The 25,040-nt window shown below is 42.4% G+C and overlaps 4 protein-coding genes across 4 annotated transcripts in view; 1 reads left to right on the forward strand and 3 right to left on the reverse strand.

Moving 5' to 3' along the window:
- Positions 1-2,597: 2,597 nt before the first annotated feature.
- copb1 (COPI coat complex subunit beta 1) lies at positions 2,598-13,514 on the reverse strand. The gene is made up of 22 exons (XM_084476158.1): positions 13,402-13,514; positions 12,465-12,615; positions 12,097-12,326; positions 11,487-11,656; positions 11,158-11,272; positions 10,960-11,052; positions 10,720-10,857; positions 10,454-10,573; positions 10,045-10,152; positions 9,347-9,493; positions 7,434-7,579; positions 6,885-6,981; positions 6,614-6,774; positions 6,375-6,495; positions 5,844-6,071; positions 5,090-5,269; positions 4,444-4,588; positions 4,190-4,309; positions 3,910-4,055; positions 3,643-3,732; positions 3,042-3,197; positions 2,598-2,883 (listed from the first exon to the last, which is right to left on the reverse strand). The coding sequence occupies exons 2-22, from the start codon at positions 12,553-12,555 to the stop codon at positions 2,824-2,826; spliced, it is 2,862 nt and encodes a 953-aa protein (XP_084332284.1). The 5' UTR covers positions 12,556-12,615; positions 13,402-13,514; the 3' UTR covers positions 2,598-2,823.
- Positions 13,515-16,879: 3,365 nt separating this feature from the next.
- On the reverse strand, positions 16,880-18,176 carry polr2l (RNA polymerase II, I and III subunit L). Its single transcript, XM_084476114.1, has 3 exons — positions 18,071-18,176; positions 17,275-17,378; positions 16,880-17,184 (listed from the first exon to the last, which is right to left on the reverse strand). The coding sequence occupies exons 2-3, from the start codon at positions 17,367-17,369 to the stop codon at positions 17,076-17,078; spliced, it is 204 nt and encodes a 67-aa protein (XP_084332240.1). The 5' UTR covers positions 17,370-17,378; positions 18,071-18,176; the 3' UTR covers positions 16,880-17,075.
- Positions 18,177-20,376: 2,200 nt separating this feature from the next.
- Positions 20,377-22,780, reverse strand: LOC311356229 (uncharacterized protein). Its single transcript, XM_084475999.1, has 2 exons — positions 22,663-22,780; positions 20,377-21,156 (listed from the first exon to the last, which is right to left on the reverse strand). Exon 2 carries the CDS (start codon positions 21,041-21,043, stop codon positions 20,741-20,743), a length of 303 nt encoding a protein of 100 aa, XP_084332125.1. The 5' UTR covers positions 21,044-21,156; positions 22,663-22,780; the 3' UTR covers positions 20,377-20,740.
- dagla (diacylglycerol lipase, alpha) overlaps positions 22,480-25,040 on the forward strand; it is a 40,077-nt gene continuing 37,516 nt past the window's right edge. Inside the window, exon 1 of the mRNA XM_084475998.1 lies at positions 22,480-23,243. The gene's annotated coding sequence lies outside the window, so the exon portion shown is untranslated. The remainder of the gene's footprint in view (positions 23,244-25,040) is intronic.

Raw genomic sequence — 25,040 nt, forward strand, 5'->3', positions numbered from 1 at the left:
AAGTGCAAACTGCAGTCGGATCTTAAAGAATCTGCAACATCAACAAACCTCGAAAGTCCAGCAAGCCTAACGATTTGAGTCGCAGGCTATGTGTGTGTGTCATTTCTCTCCACAGACAGACATCTGTTGATCATATAAATGCTAATTGGTTTGTTGTTACGGATGTATTCACTATGTATTTAGAATGGAGCTTCTAAGCGCAAGGGATCTTTTAATTACTGATGGGCTGATGGGCGTAGGATGGTGCATGCAGAGCCAAGTAACGTTGGTCTCAGAACAGCATGTATCAAATTGTTCCAATTTCGTTTTAAATAACTTGAGAAATTGTAGGCTACATACATATATATATATATATGCTGCGCATAATTTCCTTCTTTTCCTAGAACAGGCAATACTGACATGATGTTGGCTGTTCCTGAAAAATCTAATTCATGAACGAGTTTTGAGCATGACGGAGGATCGGGCTAAAACACTAAATAATTGTATTGCAGGCCTCATAAACTAGTCCCGCTTGTTAGAACAGACCCCCGTATCCGCTTACTGTGGCTGCCAGTGTCTGGCCATTGCCATGTTTTCAGCTCAAACAGGAAAAGAACAAATCAGGACAAATACTAGGTAGGGTACTGACCTGAATGAACTGGATAGTTAGGGCTGATTTCCCGACACCGCCACCTCCAACCACCACCAGCCGATACTTTTCCTGCACCGAGCCGTCTTTCCAGCCAGCCATCGAAAACACTTATGTGTTCGCCGCTGCTTCAACACCGCTGAACAGACACCCACTTTTCAGTAAACTGGAGAGGCCCGCAGTTGGAAGAACAGTGCGCTAAAACCCCACGTATATAGCAACCAGATTCTAGGTAGTAATCCGTTCCGGGTACTGTTAGGAGATTCCAGTACGTTCGCTCGGTTACCACCGCATATATGCCCTGCTATTTCACCCGTGTCTGGTCTACACATCGAATGCTATCCACACAGGCAGTGATGAATCCGAAAGCAGTAATCAGCGAGTTCAGTACACCCGTCTGACGCTAGGGGCACTTGGACAAACCAAGTAACTATCCCTCCCCAGCTCCGTCCCAAGACTAACGTTACGCTTATGCAGTTCAATTCCTGCCGACACTATCCTACCTCAGATGAATGGGAGGTTTCGGCTGCTACATCCATCTATCTATCTATCTATCTAACACACACACACACACACACACACACACACTATGGAATTGATTTTTAAAAAAATGGAATGGATAGATTGGCATTTGATCTTCGGCCTCCAGATTTACTTGACTTTTTTTTTTCCCAATTTAGTAGGCCATGAAACTCATCACGTCACTGCGCTATCGCATCGTGGTTGCCTACCTGTTAGTTAAACCTACCTGTTAGTTAGACCAACAGCAAACCTGGTGCATGTTGACGCCCTCTGGTGGCCAAATTACAGAAATCCTACAATGTCTAGAATGATTACAGTCTATTTTCACAGCTGAAATTTGACCACATGCCACAGTAGGACATTATGGTCTGTAATAAGAACTTTAACACATGGGCCACTGATTAGAAGCCTACATGGAACAATTGCTATTTTTATTTTGTTTGTTTATTTTAAGTGCTTAACACTTTTAGACAATTTTCACAGCTTGTCAATTTTAGGGAAGGAATGATTCCTTTTAATATCAAGTTTTTTTTTGTAATACAAACAAAAAAAATCCTTTAATGTCAACGATACCAGAGATGTATTTTTAGTAATTACCAAATTGAAATCCAATTCATATGGATCTTTAGAAAAAAAAGTATTTTGAGACATACAAACACAACTTTAGTAAAAATATTGGCCAAGGCGCTGCATTTGTATCTTAAATATGGACGTCAATCTAAATATTAATGCATTTATTGTATTATTAAAAATGTATACAATACTCTACCGTCTAGAGCAACAAAGCTTCCTATTGGAGCGTAGACATCATTACGCAAGAGTGCTAAACATTTGGTGCTTTATAATTAAGGATTATAAAGTTATGAAAGGCTCTCTGATGAACAAGGACCCCGATTCATTACTTTACACTAGAAAATGTATTTAATCATACACTCTTTTTTACACATAATTAGAGTGACACATGCGTTTTTCCTACGATGACAACTCTTTGAAAATCTATTAGCAGTACCCTTCTCACTAGCATATCTAGATAATAGCGCGTTACATTACTGGTGTCATACAAGCCGGCATCGTTAGTATTATGGGCTGCATCCGAGTTTGTCGTACCTTACATCTCTGAAACACGCTCTCACAGATTCTCAACAGACATCTACATATAAATGTGCTGTTTGTTTGCAAGGTTGAATATTTTGTTGGTACATCTGTAAGATGTTTTAAGTATGTTAAATGAGTGTTAAAAAGTACACTCATGTCAACTTGCTTGACATGTATTTTTATACAATATATATTATAAATTCAGTGATCAATATGTCCTTAATCGTCCCTTAATTGGCTTTGATACAAAAAAAGACACCAATGTTAACAGTGAGACAGTGTGTCATAGAACACTACAAAAAAAAAAAATCAGTGTTGAATTATTAGTAGGAGCCTTAAAGCACACCAGTAATACTTTTTTAAATATATATGTTTATTGAAAATTACAGGCAGGACAGGGCAAGGGACATAAATTGGTGTAAGATAATAAAGAGTTAACATACGGCGAGAGGGGGAGAAATAAAGTAGAAACGGCAAAGATCAATGAGCACGTCTTAACTCTTACTTCACTATGATCAAGAGGAGGTAAATGAGGAGCACTGAATCCAGAAGGAGTGGGGGACTCAGCAGGCCTGGCCTCAGACACACGTCTTCTTCTGGGAGAGATTGATCTTGTCGCCCAGACTCAAAGCCATCCCCTAGAGAAGGAGAGAGGAAGGAAGAAAGACGGATTGCCATTAGCATCACGCGTCAACCTTTTGCTACAAAACCAACCCTGTGCCTTGGGGGGGGGGGGGGGCCATGGGGTTGAAGGGGGTTTTCGACGATAAGGGCGGGGACTCTGCGCGTTCCCAACCTGGCTCTTGGCTCTGATGCGGATGTGTCCGGTGACGGGCGCGTCGGGTCCCAGGTGGATGGGCTTCTCTATGCTGACGTTGGCCAAGGCGTCCTCTCCGAAGATGGAGCGAGCGTACAGGTTGGCCGCCATGAATCCGCAGAAGCCAGAAAGGGCCTGCAGGTATGAGAGGAGGGGAGAAAACGATGTGAGGCACGAGAACATACAGAAAGATAAGATATCACGGGCGTCAAGCCCTCGGGCCCCCGACGGAGTTGGCTGCTCTGCGTCGCCACCAGTGCGCAGAGTTGACCTGAATTTATACGTGCTCCGAGTCACAAAGTGTTTCTTTGCATGTTGAGAACAGTCACTGTGGGCAACAAGGCCGTCGTCCCGTATTAGTGGAAGCTGTGTGTTGACGAAGAGAATTTAAAGCTCTGCAGATAACATCTTTTTGGTTTGGATGGAGCCAGGGCTGTGGAGCACCTTCCGTTGGGACTGCTAGCCAGCTCTCCCCACGGCCAAACGGAAAAAAAGGCTGACGGGACGCTCGTTAGACGGGATGAGTGACCTTTTTGCTTTTACATCATCTTAATCCATCTAGGCTCGCCATTGCAATGACCTTTTCGGGGGTGAGGCACTTCATGTTGGTGGAGCCCAGGATGTGCTGGAGGTACTCGTTCAGGTCCGTGATGTTGGTGTTCACCGTCACCTGCAAACAGCAAGACGGGAAGGTTGGAAACACGCGGCTCTGTGTCTCTACAACACGGAGCGATAAGAGATCTTCCGACATATGCGCATATGCAAGGGTGGGATTCTGAACCATTCAGATCCGTCTGATCAGTCTGGATGGAAAAAAACACGGTATCCCACGGAGTGTATACCGTACCTTGTTTTCCCACTCAAACTCCGCCCACATCTGTCTGAACTCGGCGTCGGTGCAGGACGCTGGCTGGATGTAGTCCATGATGTCGATGTGGATGTCGCTGAGGACCACGCAGTTCCTGTCACTGGCTGCACCGGACACGTCGTACACTGGAAACAAAGAAAGAGTCCCATCACACCGATAAGAACACATCCTCTCTATGTCAAGAGAGTGTGTTTTTTTAATAATATGTTAACAGTATGACCTGTGTGATACTTTCGTGTTCCGAGTCATGTTCTCTTACCAATGTTGCCGAATATAATGCCATTTTCAGTAGACGCCACCTTGACATTAGCCTTGATGTTGGCAAAGTCGTGGGGGGCAAGCGTTAGAGGGGACGGCTTCTCCACCAACTTGAGATCCCCTGTGGGTCGGAGAAGAAGCAACATGAAACTACGTGCTTTGTCACAGATAACCATGGCAACGAAGTCACACTGTTTAAATGTCATGAGTCATCCCAGGCTTGAGGAAAGGTAAGTGAAGCAAGTGGCTTCTCACCTAAAGTAGCCAGCTCCAGGGTGCAGTTTTGTAGTGTGTCGCTGGTTTGGTTGACCACCAGTACGTCCAGCACAATGTCATACTGGTTAACGTGAACGTAGGCCTCGGCGTAGACAGGGTCTGAGAAGCCTGTGAGCTGGGTAACCTGGAATAAAAGAGACAATTTGGTTTTTAATCTATTTGTTTGTTAACTTCACCATACATAGTACACAATTACCAAAAATACAAAAACAAATGTGTTTAGGAAAATTATGAAGAAAAAAAAATTGGCCTGCATTTTTGGTTAATACTGAGCAAATATTCACTTTAGCACCATCTGCTGGTACATACTTGCGAACACTTGGAATCATGGGTTTTTAAGTTTCACTAAAACAGATTTCCTCACATCAGTAGACAACAGCCTCATCACAGATGTGAGTTAGGAAAAGAAGGGCATAACTTTGGGTTGGCTGCGTTTTGAATACCAATAAAAGCACGCATCCAATGCAGACCAGCATATTTTAACTAACAAACAACCGCAGTTCCTTCACTGTGTGCCGTGTTAGAATTGCTTAAGACTGTAGAACAGTAACAAAGCAAATCTAAAAAAAACTTGTCTTATAACGATCCTACATAATTTAAGTGGGAGTGGGAGAATTAGCTGCACCTTGTTGAGCTTTGAGGCGAGCGGATCGGCAGCCTCTTTCCTCTGAGTGTTGCCCATGGCAGCCAGCAGGCTGAGCTGGAACTGGTCGTCCTTGGAGGTCATCTCGTTCTTGGCCGTCAGCTGCATGAAGGAGATGGGGTCGTCTGCCTGCACTGCGACGTTGCGCTTCTCAGACTCTTTCTGTGGTTAGCGAGAAAAAAAACAACGATTTGAATTACAGCCTCATTGGACCTTGTGTCTTAAGCACAGTAAACGATGGGTCTAGTTGAGTGTTACGAATCCTTGACCTTGATCAGATTTGCCAAGATTGGATCAATCTTAAGCCGTTTCTCAATACCAAGTACGCGGACTACGTACTCGCAGACTTGGAAGTACGTACTTGGCAAGTCCGGACTTTCAAGTACAGACTTCCGAGACCGCGAGTACGCACTCTGCAATTGGAACAGCAGCGGACTCGATGATGCATTCTGGGATATTTAACGGTCCCAAGTCCACACGAGTCACCTCCGATGCGTCCTCGGTAGAACGGCCTCATCGAGAACGCATCGAGAACACTTCCGGGTTTTACGACAGTACTCGCGTACTTGGAATTGGAACAGTGCTTGGGCTACCACTGATGACGTTTATCGAGAACGCAAGTACACGAGAACACATGAGAACGCGAATTGAGAAACGGCTTTTGTGTGTCTTAGAAGGAAATTCAATGAGTGATCAGAACTCGCTTTTGCCAATAATCAACTTATGTGGGTAGTACCTTCTGGGACAGTTTCTCCTCCTCCAGCCGGACTGTGAGCATGTGAGACAGCGATTTGCGGCACTCCTTGTTGAAGATGTCATTCATGAGCGGCGAGCACTCTGACAGCACCTTGAGGCAGAGCGAGATGCGCTCCACGTCGTCGTCTGTGATCGGCTTCTTGGGCAGCGAGGACTTGCCCAAGTGCAACACCGTGACCATGATGAGCATGGACTCGGCAATGAACGACTGCAGATAGACAATACAAACAGTGTTGGGTGTCTTAAACAAAAATGCTTACTGTGAAGCACTCAGCAGCAGCAGTGCAGCAGAGAGGACAGTGAGTGTTAGATGATGTGTAACTTTCCTTGTTCTCAAGGTTTCCTCGTTCTCAAAGAATAGATATTCTCACAAAGCATTTCACTCACAAATAGATAAATGACTGGCATTTTTAACAGATTACACTCAAATTGTTGCTTTTAAAATTGTACCTACAGCACCGAGCCATTGTTGAAACAACAACAAGAAAATAAAGAAAATAACTAAACATACGTTTTGTTTCTTTTTGTCTTGAACGATGACGACGTAGCGCAAGGCCAATTTGGTCAGGGTGGTGGCCAGAGAGGCCGCTACGTAGAAGTCCCCGTCCATCAAGAAGCCTCGGAGGGGGGGTCTGAAACAACACACAGGACCGCACCGTCACACAACAAACCCACCGAAACGTACTATATCCAATTAACGGACATCCAGATAACTCAAAAGGTGTGTACTGCAGCAGCACCGGCACCGACCTGTCCTCCTCTTTTTTAGAAGGCCGTGACGCGCTGAGGGCACTCTGGGTCACGTAGGTGCCCATCTCCGTCACCAGTTTCTGGGCAGGCGCGGCGCTGACCTCCTCCTCGGCCTTCACCTCTCCGGACTCTCTCTTGATCTCGTTCTCCACGATGGGGATCTGAACACAGGCACAGCTCAGACCACCGGCGCCGACGGCGTACGAATTGCAACTCGTGTTTTTTTTTTTTTGTTTGGGGGGGGGGGGGGAGGGAGGAAATGACAACGCACCTCGCCCAACGACCTGCGGACCTCCGTCATCACACTCTGGATGTCGTCCTTGGTGCTGCAGTACTCTCCCAGGATCCACAGAGCACCACGGTAGATTCTGTACGCACGACATGTAATAAAAAAACGTCTTTTAAAATGGAAATCCTCCAAGAGCGACGCATGGCAGCTTCAGCGTGTAGTTGGCAGAAAGTGTTTGTTTGTATTTGTATTAAAAACTATTTAATGTAAACTAAAAAGTATCTGGGTTATTTTCTAAACACGTAGTATTTCAACTTTGAGTGAGAGCCAGTAAACATTGTCTTGGGGCCAGTAAGTTTCAAAATAATTTAACATTAAAGACTTTATATAGAATTCAATTTGTGTTCATTTATTATGTGCAACAATTTTTTTTTATATAAATAGCTTTCATTATGAGGGGGCTCTCTTGAATGGCCAACATAGTATACACAGTATAAAAATGACTACTATATGTACCAGTGCCGACAAAAAGGGGGGAACGCTGGCCCGTTACGCAATAGCAATCCAAGCCAGGTTCTCGTGTGGCCTTACTTGACAGTTTTGATTGCGTGGAAGACTTCCAGCATCTTCTCGATGATGAGCGGCCTCAGGCTCTCGAACCTCTGAATGGCCTCTCGTACAAACTCCAGCACGTCGGCCGCCGCCGCCTCGTTGGTGTCGCTCAGGAACTCCATCAGCTGTGGGGGTGCGAGGTTGATTGCAAATTGAGACTTTCAGGCGCATCCCATTTTTCTCATGTACCGAGCAAGTGGTGGGTAACAATGCGTTTTTGAAAGAGTAGACACGTACACACCGTTAAGTACTCCAAACGTGTTCATTTTTAAACCCTATAATAAAACATAGGTTTTCGTGGGTGTAAGATGGTTAAGTCACAGAACCATGGAAATTAGGGTTGGGGCGATGTCCCCTGAATTGGCAGTTGACGATGTTAACAGTAAAACGTCACGATAAGACGATGACATCATCGTCGTCGGGGGGTTAGTTACGTTATTTTACTAACCTAACTAACTAATTACTCATCCGGGCTTTTGTACGTAGGGGGAAAAAAAAGAAAGTTGCTTCCACTTAAAGAGTTGAAACAATGGCGTTGGTTGCTAAAGAGGGTACTACTTCGCCTATATATATGGCAATTTTTTTGGATTTAGACCTGATGAGATTGGACAGCCAAGGAACACGACTGAAGTGTGCACGATCTGCTCATGTGTGATCCGTGCAAAAGACGGGCAGACGACCGATCTACATGACCACTTGTGTGTGCGCCACTCAGAAGTGAATAGAAATGATGATGAACAAAATATCACAGAGCATAGAGCAGGATTTTTTAAATTAGGATTGATGATGCGCACCTCCCTCTTTGCAATAGATTTTGTTTAAAATATAAAACCATTTAATTGAACATTTGAACATTTAACACACACACACTAAAACAGATATTTTCGTTTTTAAATAAACATTTGGAAACGACAATTCATGTTTTCTGCAGTGTGGTATTGAGCGGGTCTGCAGGATCGCACTCTACACAACGCAGTCAGTAAAAACGGTCACGTACGACTCGTAGTCAACGCTGTCCAAGCATCGGTGGGGGGGGGCAACTTTCTCCGCTAAGTGCAGGATCTCACAGAGGGAGGCTGCTGCTCCGCTGTACATTGTCTCCAGCCGCAGTCATAGTTTGGCGACATGGCACGTTGTAATCTGGCTCGAGAAATGTGATCAGATGGCGGAAGACTAACACGTCACGTCTCTGGCATAGGCTACCGTAGTTAAAATAGCATGCATATGCATTAGTTATATTCTCAATTTAATTTACAGAGCGATCCCTGCAAAGTTTTTAGGTTAACTATTAGGGGTGTAACAAAAACCGATTTGAATCGGAAAATTGATTTTGATTTAAAAGATGCGAGTCTTCTGAATCGAACTGAATCGAATCGTTCCATTTTAAAAATGTATCGTTCCTGAATCGTATCGTACCCCATGTATCGAGATACGCATCGAATCGTCTTTTATTGGAGAGATGCACACCCCTAACAAATACACTTCTTCTCTAGTCTTTGATAAATCTTTTTGGAGGAAATGCCACATTTACAAGTTAATTCATTTTGTGAAATGATTGTCTACTTTCAACAAGAAATCCATTGCATCATACCCTCTCGAATTGAGCCGTGCCACATCGAATCGAAATCCTTCTGAATCGAATCGTTCCATTTTAAAAATTGATCGTTCCTGAATCGTATTGTACCCCATGTATCGAGATACGCATCGAATCGCCTTTTAGTGGAGAGATGCACACCCCTATTAACTATAGAAGAGACTAGGATTAGTGTGTGTCCGACTGACAGGGGGGGGCTGATACGGACACAACCCTAATGGAAATGGAGCAATTGACAACAGAACACCACGGTATTAGGCTGTGTTACATCGAGACAAAAAGAACGACGCAAACTCACCACTGGAATGACGTTGGCGGCCATGTCCGGGAAGCGCACGCTACAGGAATGGAGAGTGCGGACCAACAACTGTCTGTATTTATCCGTGTCCTCGTGCTCGGTCACGTTGTTCGTCTTTATCACCTCCTTCTTCAACACTATCACCAACTGAAAAAGAATACAGTGCCTTTATTTATTGTATGTATGTATGTAATGGCGATTAACGGCAAGCACAAACTCAGCTAGCATATGTAAAGTGTAAGTTGACGTTAGGCCTGGGCGATATGGCTGAAAGACGTATCACAATATAACTTGATCATATTGATCGATATCGATAACTATTGATAATTGTAATGACCTAAAAAAGACTAGGAATTACCATGCTGGATATAAACACTTCTATTTAACACTTAATATGACCTTCATTGATAAATACTCCAATGTCGATACAACAATGAAAAACACTCAAATATTGTAAATAAGTATGGAAGCGTGTTTGTGTCACAAACCCAGCTGCTAGATACGGTGGTCCAGTCTCTTATCAATATATATTGAACATGTTTTATATTGATATTGATCAAAAGTCTATCACGATACGATAATTTATTGTTTTATTGCCCAGGGCTAGTTGAAGTATGACTAAGTGTCTGAATAGCCACTGAAGAAATAAGCTGACTAAACTCACCCTTTTCAACATTGTGTTAACAAACTAAGCTCACCTCTTCAACATTGCGGGAAGAGACCAAGTCCAATGCCAGCTGTAAGGTCTTCTTTTTCACCTCCAGGTCTGGGGTGGCAAGGACACGCAAGATGTCCATTACTAGGTCCTGTGGAATAAAGCATTCATATTTGATCTAGCTTTAAAACATTAAGCTTCATAATGAACTTATGACCATAAATAAACACAGGGCCATCGAAACTCAGACGAGATTCATCATTAGGATTATTAGCATTTGTTTAACGCTTTATGTACCATATCCAATGTCAATATACCACACACAAATTGAAGTAATTGTTGCTCTAGTCTTTAAGTCTAATGTAAAACCTTAAACGATTTATTCACCACTTTAAGACGAACAATTGACTATGACAATAAAAATCAACTACCCAATCGCCACCACCATTTACCTGGAGCACGCGCTCGTGAGTGGGATGCTCCTTCAGCTCAATGAGACGGTCGAGCACAATCAGCTTCACATTGTTGTCACTTTCCTTGATGATCAAGTCAATGTAGCACTGGGCGGCAGCCTGTAACCGGGGGAAACCGGGAGTCAATTCCACTGAGACTGCTGACCCTCAAAGCAATCCTGTTTCTTAAGTAAACAGGATACAGTGGGCTTGCTTATGTGCACGTGGCTTGTTTCTCATCCGTTGCGTTCCAGATGGTAGTATACCTTAACGGCCGTGGGGGCGCTGGACAGGGTGACGAGTGTGCCTGCAGCCTCATACTTCACGGCCGGACTGGAGGACTGCAGCAGGTTGTAGATGCAGCGGATGAACCTGGCGCGCTCTGAGGGGTTAGCGTGGCATACCTGGCGAAACGGGAAAAAAACAACAGAAATGGTGTCAACCCAACACGCCGCTCGTCTCTGCCTCGTTTCAGTCTCTCAATAAGCTGGTGGGGTTGGACTCACTTTGTAAATCAGCTCCACAATTACCAGCTGGAGAATGTCACCGAAGGTGTGAACTTGGTCGATGCAGGTGCTGAGGTAATCCAGAGCTCTGTCCTGCAGAACCAATTATACCCAGGGGGTTTAAACACCAGCAAAAGCCAACTACCGTGTCTTTATAAGAACCACAGGGGGGGGGGAAAAGGTGCCGTGAATACAGACCTGGTCAGCATGAATTAGCATCATAAAGGCATTTCTTTTACAGCTGGCATCTTTCTCATTGACAAGGAAATCATGGATCAACTCGGGAGCATCAGGTATGAGATTCTCAAAGTTCCTGCGCAAAAAGAAAGCATAATAATGTCATTTGAATTATTATTATTAATATTATTTTATCTTAATTATTATTATTATGTTTATAGGGTGTTCAGAATAAAAACAGTAAATCATACAGTTGGGAATACAGTTGATGCCATAAATACACAATTATAAAACAAACTAAAAATAACTCTGAACAATGAGAGTATATAAAACGGTGTGATCTGTGGCACCTGTAGATAGTGTAGATGGCCAGGACAGCATTGCGGCGCACATAGCTGTGTCTGTGCTCCAAGCAGGCACGGATGGCTGGCATTAGGGGCTCCAGCAACTCAGACTCCTTCAGTTTGCAGAGGAAACGCAGGGTGGAGCCACGGATGAACTCATTGGGATGCTGAAGGTCCTGCAGGGGTAATTGGGATGATGTATAAGAGTTTGACACCAGGTATGTTTTAAGGTGTAATTTTCAAAGTAACATAAACTGACTGAGGGTGTGTGCATTGTGCACGGGCAAAAACAAGACCAATAGTGATCATTATTATTTTTTATTCTACCCCTTTTTTTTTTCTCCATCCTTAACTCCAGTATTTTATTTATTCTTTAAGTTGAACGGACATTTGAGCACAACAATTTTCAATACTGACAAATTATGATTTATGAGTACATGATAAATAAAACTTGAACTTGAACTTGAACTTGATCACATCATTGAGTGAAGAGTGAAAATGGTTTAGAAGGATTTCTATTTAGAGAAAATAATGTGACAGTGCGAATGGATGTCCATTCAGATACGTTGCATTGAGTAGTGTCAAGATGACAGATTAATCCCTCTGTCAAACCTACCTTTCTGTAGGCGTCACAGACCAGAATCATTTCCTGCAGCAGCTTTCCATCCGTTGTTGTCTTGGGGACAATTTCCCAAAAAACCAGCAGAAGCTTCTTGATCGTGTGATCTTGCAGCGGCAGGACGAAGCGAATGATGGTCATCAGCAGTCCCGGCAACTTCTCACCATTCAATATCATGATGATCACCTTCTTAAGAGCTTCTGTCTTAGACTTGATTTCCCCCTTTTCTGTTGACAACAATGATATGATCATCAGTGACATATAATAAGGTACGTCTATAAACTGCATGAAATTTATATATATATATATATTTTTTTTTCAGTTTGTCTATGCCACAGGGAGTCAAACCTTCTGAACTTAGTTACCTAGATCAGTTTTTAGGCTGATTTCAGATGGGGGCTCCGAATCATTTGGAACGTTGATCAGAGTATAACAAACGTTCTCTGCAGCCGTCATTGCGCCGGTGGGTTTGCGTCACTCTTTGAAGAATCCTACTGAATGTCACCTTCTTAAAATCTGCAAGAGACACAACATCGTACGATCGTTGAGCAGTAGAATCGGATAAGACAGTTCATGTGATAAAGAAAAGACACTATTTATGAGACAATTATATACACACACACACACACACACACACACACACACACACACACACACACACACACACACACACACACACACACACACACACACACACACACAACACGTCAACTGGCCACACTATAACCAGTGCAAACGCATAATAATATCGGAAGAAATGTATCTTTTAACAATTATTTTGAAAACGAAATGGACACGTAACTAAATATGTCCATATCACATAGACACGGGGTTGTGGGTAGACATGCAAAGATGCAAAGTCTCGAGTAGTTGTTTTGTCGAGACATCTTTACGCATTGGAGTTGGGTATGTCCAACTTTGTGTCCAAACCCGACTCACCGCAGACAGGTAACGTCGTGCCCTCAAATTACGACAACTCTCACCAAGAAGGCAAAAGGCACTAGCGTTATACACAGCCATCTCGTCTTGCACACATAAAGTCAACTACTGGCTTTGCAATGTATATGTCCATACAATCCAACAAAAGTTAAACTAAATCATAATCGTTGGGTCCGACTTGTTGGCGACACGTCGCACACTGAGGAATAGCGTTTGATGACATTACGCTAAACTAGCTAGCGAGGGTTAGCTTCAGCGTTGACGTGCGTTAATAACGCAACGCAGGGCAATGTTATTCCTGATTAAAACCAGACCATTTGCCACGAGTTAACGCATCCAAAATAGAAAATAGAGTAGATTTACCTGTGTTAGTTTCGTATCCCGGCAAATGCTATTGGATGTTTCGCTATTCCACCTACATCTGTGAAAATACGATGGGTAGGGGATTCACTGTCGAGCGCTCGGGTACTTCCTTGTGACGTGGAAGATTATTCTCTGTGAGCCACATCACTGCTACAGTGCGCATGGACGGCCAAAACTAGGAACGTCCAAAGCAAATGTAAAATACGTACCAATCATTACGTTTTAAACGTAATAAGTTGTACATGAGGAGGGTGCAAATGCAGTCTATTGTTGATTGGCAGATACGATTGCATAGCAGATCCTCTTTATATGTAGTGATTTGTTACCCACCCTAGTAAAGCCACCCTAGTAAAGCCACCCTATCCAGACAATAATGCATAGGCTACATATCACTAGAAGGTAAAACCACTACTAGTTTGGAAAGAAATTTTAAAAAAATTAAAAAGCAGCAGGGTGTGTCAATACCCAACAGTACATACAATCAACACACACACACACACACACACACACACACACACACACACACACACACACACACACACACCATCAGCCCACATTAGACATATGGCAGATAAAAAGTCTGTGCTAAGCCTAGTGAATAAATAGTATCTCCAATGCATAATAGTTAAAAAATAGTCTAGGTGTTAAAAAAGAGAGGAGACAGTTCAAAAAGGGGGTTCAACCATTCAAAAGTCTTATGGATGCCGGGACAAAGCTTGACAGGGCTCTATTTGTCCTTACTGTAGGGGCTCTGTATCTGTGGCCTGAGGGTAAGAGGCAATACTGGCTGTGTAGAGTGTGTGTGATGTCCAAGGTGATTTGTGTCGCTTTTTGCTTAGTCCTTTTGTTGTATATACTGATGAGTGATTCATGCTGTCCAATTATTTTTGCTCAGTTTGATGATTCTGTTTAATGGGTTCCTATGGATGTTGGACAGTGCTCCAAACCAGGAAGTGATGTTAAATGTGATTATAAATTCAATGAAACATCTGTAGAATGCGGTCAGAACGGATTTGTGGACCTGGAGTTTGTGAAAGAAAAAGAAAAAAGAGAAAAGAGACGCTGCTGGCACTTGGAGTGGATGGTATCAGTATTTGTTTTGAAGTTGAGTTTGTGGTCGATTATTGTCCCAAGGTATCTATATGTGTCAACCCTCTCTATCTGCTGGTTGTTGACAGTCAGAGTGGGGAAGGTGGAGGGGGGCCTTACCAAAGTCTATTATTAGTTATTTTGTTTTGGTGATGTTGAGATCAAGGCAGTTCCACCTACACCAGTCTTAAAAAGTGTCCAGCTCAGACTGTAACCGATCTGATGAGTTGGTGGAGTCCATGACGACAGTCTCGTCGGAATACTTGATGTATGTAATGTGTAAGTGTGTAAAGAACTGGTGAGACGTCAGAACCCTGTGGAGCACCTGTAGAGATCCTTCTGGATGAGCTGAGGTTAACTCTCACTCTCTCTGGTGTCTGCCTGTCAGGAATGAGAGCACCCAGAGTATGAGGTGGGGATTGACATCCATCTGGGTAAGTTGTTGTCCCATTAGATGGGGTTAGCACTGTATTAAAGGCACTCGAGAAGTCTACGAACACCAGCCCTAGAAATTACTTGGGCCTCTCAAGGTGGGTGTAAGCTCTGTGCAGCAGTGTAGCATGGCATCGTCTACCCCTCTGTGACGTTTGTACGCAAACTGGTTAGTGCACTTACTGACCTCTGCCTGTAGTTGTGCGAGAATTAGCCTCTCAAAGCCTTTCATGACCAGGGACGTTAAGGCCACAGGTCGGTAGTCATTGTCACAGGTGGGGTTAACTCTTTTGAGGCACAGGGCATATGATGGAAGATTTTCAGACTGAGGGGATAGAGTGTTCAGCCAGTGAGCGGTTAAAGAGGTGGCAGTAGACACCAGCAGGCTGGTTGCTGCACTGCAGGCCTTCAGCAAGTTGCAGGACACGCGTTCCTCATTTAGAATTCATTCAGAATACAAATGAGTTGTTCACAGACACATTAAGCAGGCGCCTGCCACTGAGAAAATGCAAAGTATTAGAGAACAATAATATATGCTCTGAAACTTTGTTTGCTGTGAAGTGTATGGGAAAGAAATTTATATAGGAAGAGAGCAGGAAGAAGAAAATATTGTCTGAAATTGTTACATGGCAGCATACGTTAAAGGAATGACAAATAATCAAACCTAAAGGACAATAAGCCTACAACAGGAAAACCTTTGTAGAGATAAAAAAAAAAAAAAAAAACGATTGACAATGCCAGGCTAGCCATACCAGTTGTATTGGGGTTTGTCCAGTCAAGGCTTGAGTCTTGTCTGTCAGCCTCTTATCTACAGTTAAGGTGTATCTGGCGGACATTTCCACGGTCACATCATGGAGTTGACTGAGACTAATGAGACCATTGGGTCACACAGCCTTGTACGTCGCTTCCGGAAGGGAGTTCAGCAAACGTGGCCTTCACAGATGTGAAACCTTACCATCCTGGGAAAAAACTGATGCTGGGGATTCTATCCCAGGCACCATTTGAAATGGCCGTCTTTTAAATTCTTCCTTCTAGCTATTGTATCGGCCAAGTCCTTGTGCTGGAATGAGGGCACAGAGGGAGCACCATGGCCTATCCAATCGTTTCCTACCTCAGAGTTATTCTAACCAGCCTTTTAGCTTGGCAGCATTTGAGCCTTCTTCACAAATGAGCAATTAAGAGCCCCATAATTATTGTGTCCCGTCTTAAATGGACACCGGGGTCAAATGTTGCGGGGGCTGCTGTTTTTTGCAGTCTGATGCATTGTTGTTTTTTTGCTACGCAGGGTGTGAGGATCGCTCGTAACCTGGTTGATATGTCATCCAGGTGCTTATGGACGACCTCTGGCAGTAAAGAAAGAATGAAATAGAACTTGAATTAGGAATGTAACTACAGTTCTATGAATACATGAAGAACGCCAGAGTTGTCACTCAGAATCTTGGCAACTCTTTCTCTTTGTCTAATTGTTAACGTTTTTTTGTTTGAAAGAATATTTTTTAAATAATTCTTCTGTATTCTTTTCCCTGGTTATGATATAAAAATAAAGTAAAGGCGATCCAGAACAATGGGCCTGACAAGGCCAAACCATTTTTGCAAATACATACAAGTCTGGAACATCCGAGTTCATTTTCGAGTTCATATCCAAGGGCCGTTATCAACAGCAAATTGAATTACAGACATAAAACCAATCGGAGCAACAAAACTTTACGCAACAGCGGCAGACGGCTGCCAACTCGGTTGTTTATGAAAAGGCCTCAATGGCGCTCCTCTGTTAACAAACCCGCTCCATATTAACTAAACGGTTGGGATTGGCCCAAGTTCAACCCAGGCAAGGTCTGGGGGCCAGACCTGTATGCCAAAGCAAGTAAAACACGAACAACTAGTCTACATGTTTCCTTTTTTTTTTGCGATCCAACTCTTGAAACTAGGGTAACCATTTGATAAAAACAATATGAAATTGAGAAACGTGTTCATTTTATTAAGAAAAGTCTACAGTTTGATATTTTACATTTGCTATATCAAGGCTTCCCACTTTGATCACAGGCGTTTCCCCCATCATCACTGTTATATAGCAACAGTCTACATGCTGGTAGCGGTGTCACAACTTGAGTCAGTCCATTGATAGTTTTCCTTTTAGGATGGAAGTGGAAACATCATTTTTCTAGCGGAGCATAATTCAGCAACTTCTCAATAAGATCCACGTGAGCAAGGAGCATCCTCCGACAACAGTACCTCTTCAAGCCCAGGGCATCAAGAGCATCACTTCAAAGAAAGGGGAGAATACAATTAGTTAGATATTTTACATGAAAACGTGCAACCAATTAATGGACATGATCTCGTAAGGTAACTCACCCTTCGGTATACTCGGCTTGAAGAAGGCCAAGGTACGCTTCCCACTTGTTGCCCACAATCTTTCCACACGTGAAGCATCGAACGGGAATAATCATCGTTCAAGCCTGGGATGTAAACAAACGTACACGTTAACATTAATGATGCTACCAGTGGCGGAAGAACACATTTTTTACAAATTAGATGTTCTTCTCGTAGTAGGTACAGATGGTGTGCTGCGATCATTCTCACAAGGTGGGGAAAGGTAACCTTGCGAAATTACCTTCCTGCGAGGATCCCATCCTGTCAGGCTTCAAGTTACGCGTTAGTGTCCAAACCGGACCAATGGGCGAGAAAGACGGCTTGGCAATATTGCGCGGTTCATTTTTAAAGACGCGTTCTAGTTTCTAGACATTTTTCAATGGAGTAAATATAGCCAAGGTGGAAAAATCCTACATAGTGCTGGTTTAAAAGGGTTACGTTGACCCTTTTTTTTAATTAAATAATTATTTGGTCGTGTATAAAATTAAATACAAACACTTGTACACAAGCAAGTGTGAGGATTCATAGAGCCTAACTAACGACCACACCAGTGGTTTAATAGACCGACAATGTAAAGTATATTGATATTTTCTGCCTTGATTATACATTAGCTCGTATTAAAACAAACGTTTGCAGCGTTGTAGGTAAACAAGTTATTGCGCTAACGTCGACTAGTTATGTTAGCCATAGTGTCTTACTTGATACCTGACCGTTTAAACGAGGGATGAGATATAACATATTCGATTGAATATATATGTGCGTGTGCTTCGATGCTTACCTGGCTGGTGGATTTTATTGAATGTTATTATAGTTAAGATCCACGCTTGTTACTCCTCTGCTATGCGCATGTATTTTCACGCCCGCGGAATACGGAAGGCTTCTCCTTTCTTCTCGGAATATCAACGTAGTAGGTGCATACCGCCACCTGACGTACCGGAGTATGAAGAACAGGCTCTGGTTTACATTACTCTATAATATGAATAGCACTTTATTCTATTATATAATCCGGTGTTTATTAATACATCTATCACCCCTCTATGTGTTTCCAACACCTAATCTCCACTTGCTCCTATTTACCCTGCCAAATCCCATCGTAAACCGATGTCCCCTTTCTTCATTGAAGTTGACACAGTGCATTATTTCATGTTATGGGTTTTCAGTTATATTACAATGTGCACATACTTTCCCAATATAAATAAAGTCTTATTTAAATTATATTCACAAAGCACCACCCTGTCTGACTTCACTTCCACACACACTGAAGACCAACAATTCATAATCTCAGCCGATGAAACGATATACTGTATTTCTATTCCCTATATGAATTTGAAATTGTGAAAATCGTATTGCTTTGTGTTGATTTGTAGTTTAAAAAACAACAATTAGGTGCACTACCGCTACCAGCTGAACTGAGTTTGGAGTGAGTTACAGGTTTTTTGTTTTGATGCTTATTTTGTTGGATTCTTTAATATTGGCATCATGTTTGGTAGTGTCACTTTTAGAAAACCTTGATATTTGTATATTTTGAATGTGCTTGCCACTGATATGTTGGATGCCTGGTAGTCTGTAATGGGTATTGGCTCTCCATTCTGCATCGAAGAGCAAGGAACAGATTCATTAATTAATTAATTCATTAATTATTTATTTTCCAGTTAGATTAATGACAGCAGTTAGAGTAGTGAGGTTCCGCAACATACTCTATGTGGTAAATTCAGTTTTGTCTTTGCATCTAACTTACTAGTCTGATTCTTCCTAACTTTCTATTTTAATTTATGTCATACGAAATCTTCAAATTGGATAGTGCTGCTTACCTATTTTCTTGTGACATCAGTGTAAACAAGCTCCCTCTCCCACAATTCACATTAATGGAAAAACAATCCTGCCGACCTCAGAGTTGAAGCCAGGTGATTCATCACTTTTCTATCATATGCTCAAATCCAGATTTTACTAAATCAATGTGCAGCTAGGTCTGCATCACATTCAAAAAAAAAAATCTTTTCACCCATTAGTTTCAATTTGTAAGAACGGTCAATGACATTCTTCCTCGCAATGGTTGAATAAAGATTAATATTATATATAATTGCTATAATTCTAAGTTCATCATCCCTCATGTTGTCCCTATATGGTGATATGTAATATGTCATTTTTTATATTGAAAGAAACAGCTGTTGTGTAGTCGATTGCCTTTAATATATTAGTCATTACAAGGTGACTTCTGTACATGAAAGCGCTTTGAAGGCAGATGAAAGATAATGTATGAAGAAAAAGGTAGCAGGGATTTATAAAGAATAAGGTAATCACCATTAATATCCTCATGACCACCACCACCACCACCGTTAATGCTATTTGAACTGCTACAGCAATATTGTGCTAAAATGAGATTCCTATCTGAATTATTGCATTTATACGCTCTTAAAATAATGAAAATAAAGAGACTTTTTAAAATTCTGTATACTATATTATACAATATAAGGTGACGGTCTCCTTACACATCTGTATGCTATGCTAGGGCTGTCAAATACTCTGTTATTGATTCATACGATAAACTTTCCCTAAAAACTATTTTAAGGACCACTTAGTGTGTGTTATAACATCTTGCTGCATTGTTCCAAGACTATGTGTGTGTGTGTGTGTGTGCATGTGCTCGTATGTGTGTGCGTGTGTGTGTGTATTGACATGTATAATTGCAATTTATCTGTTTAACTCATCTTCATCAACATAATACATGTGAGGTTTTAAGGACAACTACTTGGCTTAGTCCGGGTGAAGTAGCCACTATGCCTGTATGGATACGATTCTAGACAAAAAAAACTAAAATGTTGACTAAAGGTTCAGTTTTTAACCTTCCAAACTATTTTCCCAGCAATCAGAGCAATACATCTAATCTAAGAGGCTACTGACTGGTCAAGCAACTATAAATGAAAATAATGTATGTACACAGTTTTTTTACCAGGTATGACTATATGACCATTAACTTCCCTCCTCTTCTTTCCCCCCAGAACAGATGTGTTGCTTTTAACTGGAAATGTGATCATCCCGTTGAAATGGCCCTCATAACTAACTGTGAAGAGCGACTTAAAAAAAAAAATCTATTTCTGATGCAAGAATGTACAAATATTGCCCGCTGTGCACACTAGACGGGAAAGAAAAAAAGATAGAGCTTTTCAACAAGGTGAGAGCATTTAGGTATGTCGGCTCAGTACTACAGCATGAGAGGGTTATTACAAATCAAAAGCAATCGAAGAGATAAAGCACATCCATGCACTGTTTGGTATATTTCGGTCCCATAGAGGGCATCCTTTTTACAATCCGATCTTCGTGGTAAGCTTGTTTAGTGGGAAAGCAACACAAACTTCACAGCAGCTTCCTACCTATATATCTATACAAGGACAGTGTGCAACCGACTCGATCGCCTTTACCCAATAAATAGCTCTAGAGAACGCGGGGTTTAGTTTCGCCTCGCTAGTAGCAGGACGCCCAGCAAGATGGCACCCACGGCAACCACGGCGCCGCCGATCAGAAACGGCTTCAGGTGTTCAAGACAGTCCGTGCTGGGAGTCGCCGCCTCTTCTGCCTCGGTCGTAGCTTCCGTCTCGGCCTTGTCTTCGTCTTTCGACGGGAGGTTTTCCGTCTCGGGCGCCACTGGGGCAGGGTCAGGCTTGCGGGGGGGGGCGGCGGCTGGCTCTTTTTTCTCCACCTTGACCGCTGCCCCCTTGGGCGTGGCGGCCCCGCTCTTGGCCTTGGCCTCCATGCAGGAACAGAAGAGGGGTGGTCTGGGCAGGAGGGAACTTTGCTAAGGTAGGCTTTGTACTGGTGCTGCTGCTGCTGCTGCTGCTGCTGCTGCGGTGGCTGCTGCTGCTTTAACTGTAGGGAAACAGAGTCAAACAGATTACGGAAGCTTCTGCTTGGCTTTAAAACAATATATATTCATCCTGGTTGCAATGCAGTCAAGTGTCGCTAAAGATTTTAAAATCTGACCTTGGGGAAAGATGTGACATTGTTGGGAACATTCTGAATTTAAGATGGTCGGATTTGTTTTAAGCAGCGGTTGAAATACATGTTCAGTGCTTTGTGTTATTACGAGATAGCTTGCTGAAGTTCTCCTGCAGGAAAATGTGCATGTAATTAAATGGGAGCAGGAACAAGTGTGGACAGTAGCCCGAGAAGAGCTACGTCATGGTCAGATTTGTTCCCTTTTCATCCCTCTTATGTAATATAAATTCATGTCATCAAACCAAAACCACAACTGTTTTCTCCCTCGTTAACACGCTAGGCCCAAGAAGAAAGTGTAAAATAGTATGAGTCATGTGTTCTATAAATGGCAAACAAGATGGAGGAGTAGTCAGGACCAAAGTCATGACAGTCATAGGTGATATCTTCGATGGCATAAAAAAATTCATACAAATATCACACACGCCTTCATAGAAATCAATCAAAAAACATAGCAAGTTAAATTACAATTTAAATGGAAAAGTAGGTTACACAGGTGTAAAATACCCCATATCCAAATCTGCAATAATTTGATTAAAATAAACATGGGCATGACATACCACCTCAAATGGCGTGCATTAGAAGGATTTACTCAAATATATCAAAATATGCTTACAATTGTATCTTCGTTTACTGAGAATGTCCTCAGGACCAGGCAAAGAAGAGAAGGCAAAGAGATGGAGGACCGAGTGAAAACAGTGAGGGAGGAGAGGGAAAAGATCGGACCGTACCATCAGTTGTTCCACAACAGGGGTGTCCCTGATTTAATGCGTTATGTGGATTCGATTCGGGAATTTCATCAGTGGCTTGGCAGGGATGATTTTTTGATGTCAGACTTTTTTCTATAGCTATACATGTTTAAGGGCTTTTTTTTTTTATAAACTGTAAATACCAATACAACTAAAAGCATCATAAACACAACCACTGAATGTTTTATTTTATTTTTGTTTGTGTGTTTGAATGCGTGCGTCTATCTGTGATCTAGCTTTGGTGCAAATAAACATATACGTTTTAGGGATGTTTAATAGACAGTTCATTTGAAATATTTAATCTAAATGATTGAATAGGTCAGAGACAACCCGGCCCCCCCCTGCACTTGTAGCACATTTCCTCTCGTCCATCCAGTAGCGCAGCGCGATATCGTGATATTCTCAAACCACCAGTGGCGCACTTTCTCCGCAGGATCCACCAATTCCACGGTTTGTGCCCTACATGTCGCCTTGTAAGGTGTACGCAAATTACGCAGCTCTGATTTTGTCAATACACAAGGAATGGGTGTAAGGTCAAAGATGACGTAAGTTCTTTACGTAAAACGCGCAGAAACCAAAAGGCATGTCACGAAGAGAGGCGTAATTGGGAAAGGGAATCGCAACGACGTACCTTTTCCGGGAGAAATAATGTTCTGGGGGTGGGCCCATTTTCCAGGACCTGCTGCCGCTGTATAGCCGCCGCCGCTGCCAGGCTATGAGAGACTGGCTAACGTGATGGTGAACAGAGTGCTCTCCAGTGGATTCTACGGGTCGCCCAGTTCCCAATCTCACCGGGTGCGTTGAATACGGGCTACAGATGGTGATAGACGCCGACATGAACGGGAAAAGCCACATAGTCAATGGACTGCCACAGCCACAGACGACGTGTTGCAACAAACCCAGCCTGTGAAGGGAACAACGCGCGTTGACATAGATCTTTGGTGGACACTGTTGGACGGTATGTGCAGAGCCCATTGGTCCGATAGACTACCTGTGGAACCTTCCATTTCTAAATATCCTTCAGTGTATAGATTTAGATTCCGGGTTGCCTGCTGCAGTTACGCCTTTGTAGTAAATTATTTAATCGGAAGGACATTGAGATTCTGATCATAAACCGCTGGTGCCTTGGATCGAGCGGTTTTCCTTTGGGGGATATGGGACAGCGAACGGAACCGGTCTTTTTGGTTTTGACAAGGCATCTTCAAAACACAGGTGAGTAGATGGATGAAAAATAGCGACGATAACGTGTGGTGATTATGTCTTCATTGTAGTGGGTAATGTTTATTTTACCCACTCTGTATAGGCCTACAAAAATCACTATACCCAAGCAGTTGATCCAGTAAAAAAGATTAAATACAATGTATTTTGTAAGTGTAAATGTAAGTGTTCGAGTATGCTATTCTATTTCCTTACACTAAATGAAGGGTTGTTGTGTGTGTCCTCTTTCGGAACGACTGGTCCAGCATCAGTTAACGTCACACCCATACATACCCCCAGTGTCACTGACGAATAGGTTAGCGATGTTTAGAAATGTTTTTTTGTTTTTCCCCTTTTGAATTGCCATAGGCCTATCTGCTGTTCTACCTGATCGTAAATAAATGCTTCATTGTAGTGGTGCTGGCCTGGACCACAGAACAGTACAGATGACTAGCTATGTATTGTAAAACCGTAGCGTCTACTTTACATTTCTTCTTTTAATCACACATCGCTTAACGTAAAGCATGTCTAATCTCAAACACAAACGGGGCCTCTGTTGGGGTCTTCTATAGTTTCAAGTAGGCTTGGGTAGCAGGATTTGTACTCTAAACTACAGCCTAGAAGGAACAGCATTGAGGGAACAGATATGTTTAGTGACCGATATGTTTAGTGTAACTTGTAACTTCCACACAGCCTTTAGCTCCTCCTTGAAGAAACTGACACCTAGTTGTTTTGTTTAAATTTCAGCATGGCACTGAAGTGCTTGTCAGCATCTATTAACTTGTGCTTCCAGTAGTCCAGTAGTTAACATTGCAATTGAATGTTATCTGAAAATTCCCTTATCTGAAAGTCAATGTATTGGGACCTGGAATGACTTAGTGGATCATTAAATATACAGCCTCACTTCTATTATATGTAAAATAATATTGAAATACATTGTGAAAATCAGGGATGATTTAAATAATACTGTGCACCATAGGTATTCAACATCCGTGAATCTACTAATCATGATAATAGCTGTCGTACTCTACACTCAGGGTTAGTGTAGTCAGTGAAAGATGTTTATCTTGTACCACATATTTCTGCTCGTTGGTGTCTACAAAGTGGAAGGTGGAAATTGGAAATGGAAATCTTAATTTCAGTTGATCAAAAATGTTCTAAATCTAAAATAGACATTTGCATAAACACACATTGTTATTAATACATTTAAGCAATGTTCCACACAATTTGAATGTTTCACAGGGAAAGCTAATTCTGTTAATTTGTTCATCAGCGCCCACAATGATTAAACATAACTGTGGCTCAATTGTTTGTGACTGACTATAATCCACGTTCCCACTGGTAGTCCTGGACAAGGTTGTAAAATGCATTTTAAATGAATAATTTTTTACCTTGAATGTGTAAATAGAAATTATGAATATCAAAGAAAAAAAACTGAGTCGGAGCCACCGATGAAGACCCCTGAACAGCTGTGCGTTTCCTCCTGCTTCAGATTTGTTCTTGTAGGTTCTAGCCCCCACAGAGATGTTGCATGTCTCTCTTTTGTGTGGGTTTGTCTTGCCTTGACTCCTTCTGTAGCAGCTAACGCGCTGCTAATCTTACTGGCTGCCGGGGCCAACGCCAGATTCAGTGTTATAACTGAGACTGGGCTACGGCAGAATGGAGGCAATCCGCTGGCATTTATGATGCCAACATCCATGATATTTATACCAAACTCTAGAGTCTGAAAGTCCTAAAGTCTATCAGGACAGTGTTGGATTTGATCAATTCCTGGGGTGGAGTTGGTTGGGCTGAAATATGTTGAATGTTGAA

This window comes from Micromesistius poutassou (genome assembly GCF_964030765.1).
Source record: "Micromesistius poutassou genome assembly, chromosome: 12".
Taxonomy (NCBI): Eukaryota; Metazoa; Chordata; class Actinopteri; order Gadiformes; family Gadidae; genus Micromesistius; species Micromesistius poutassou.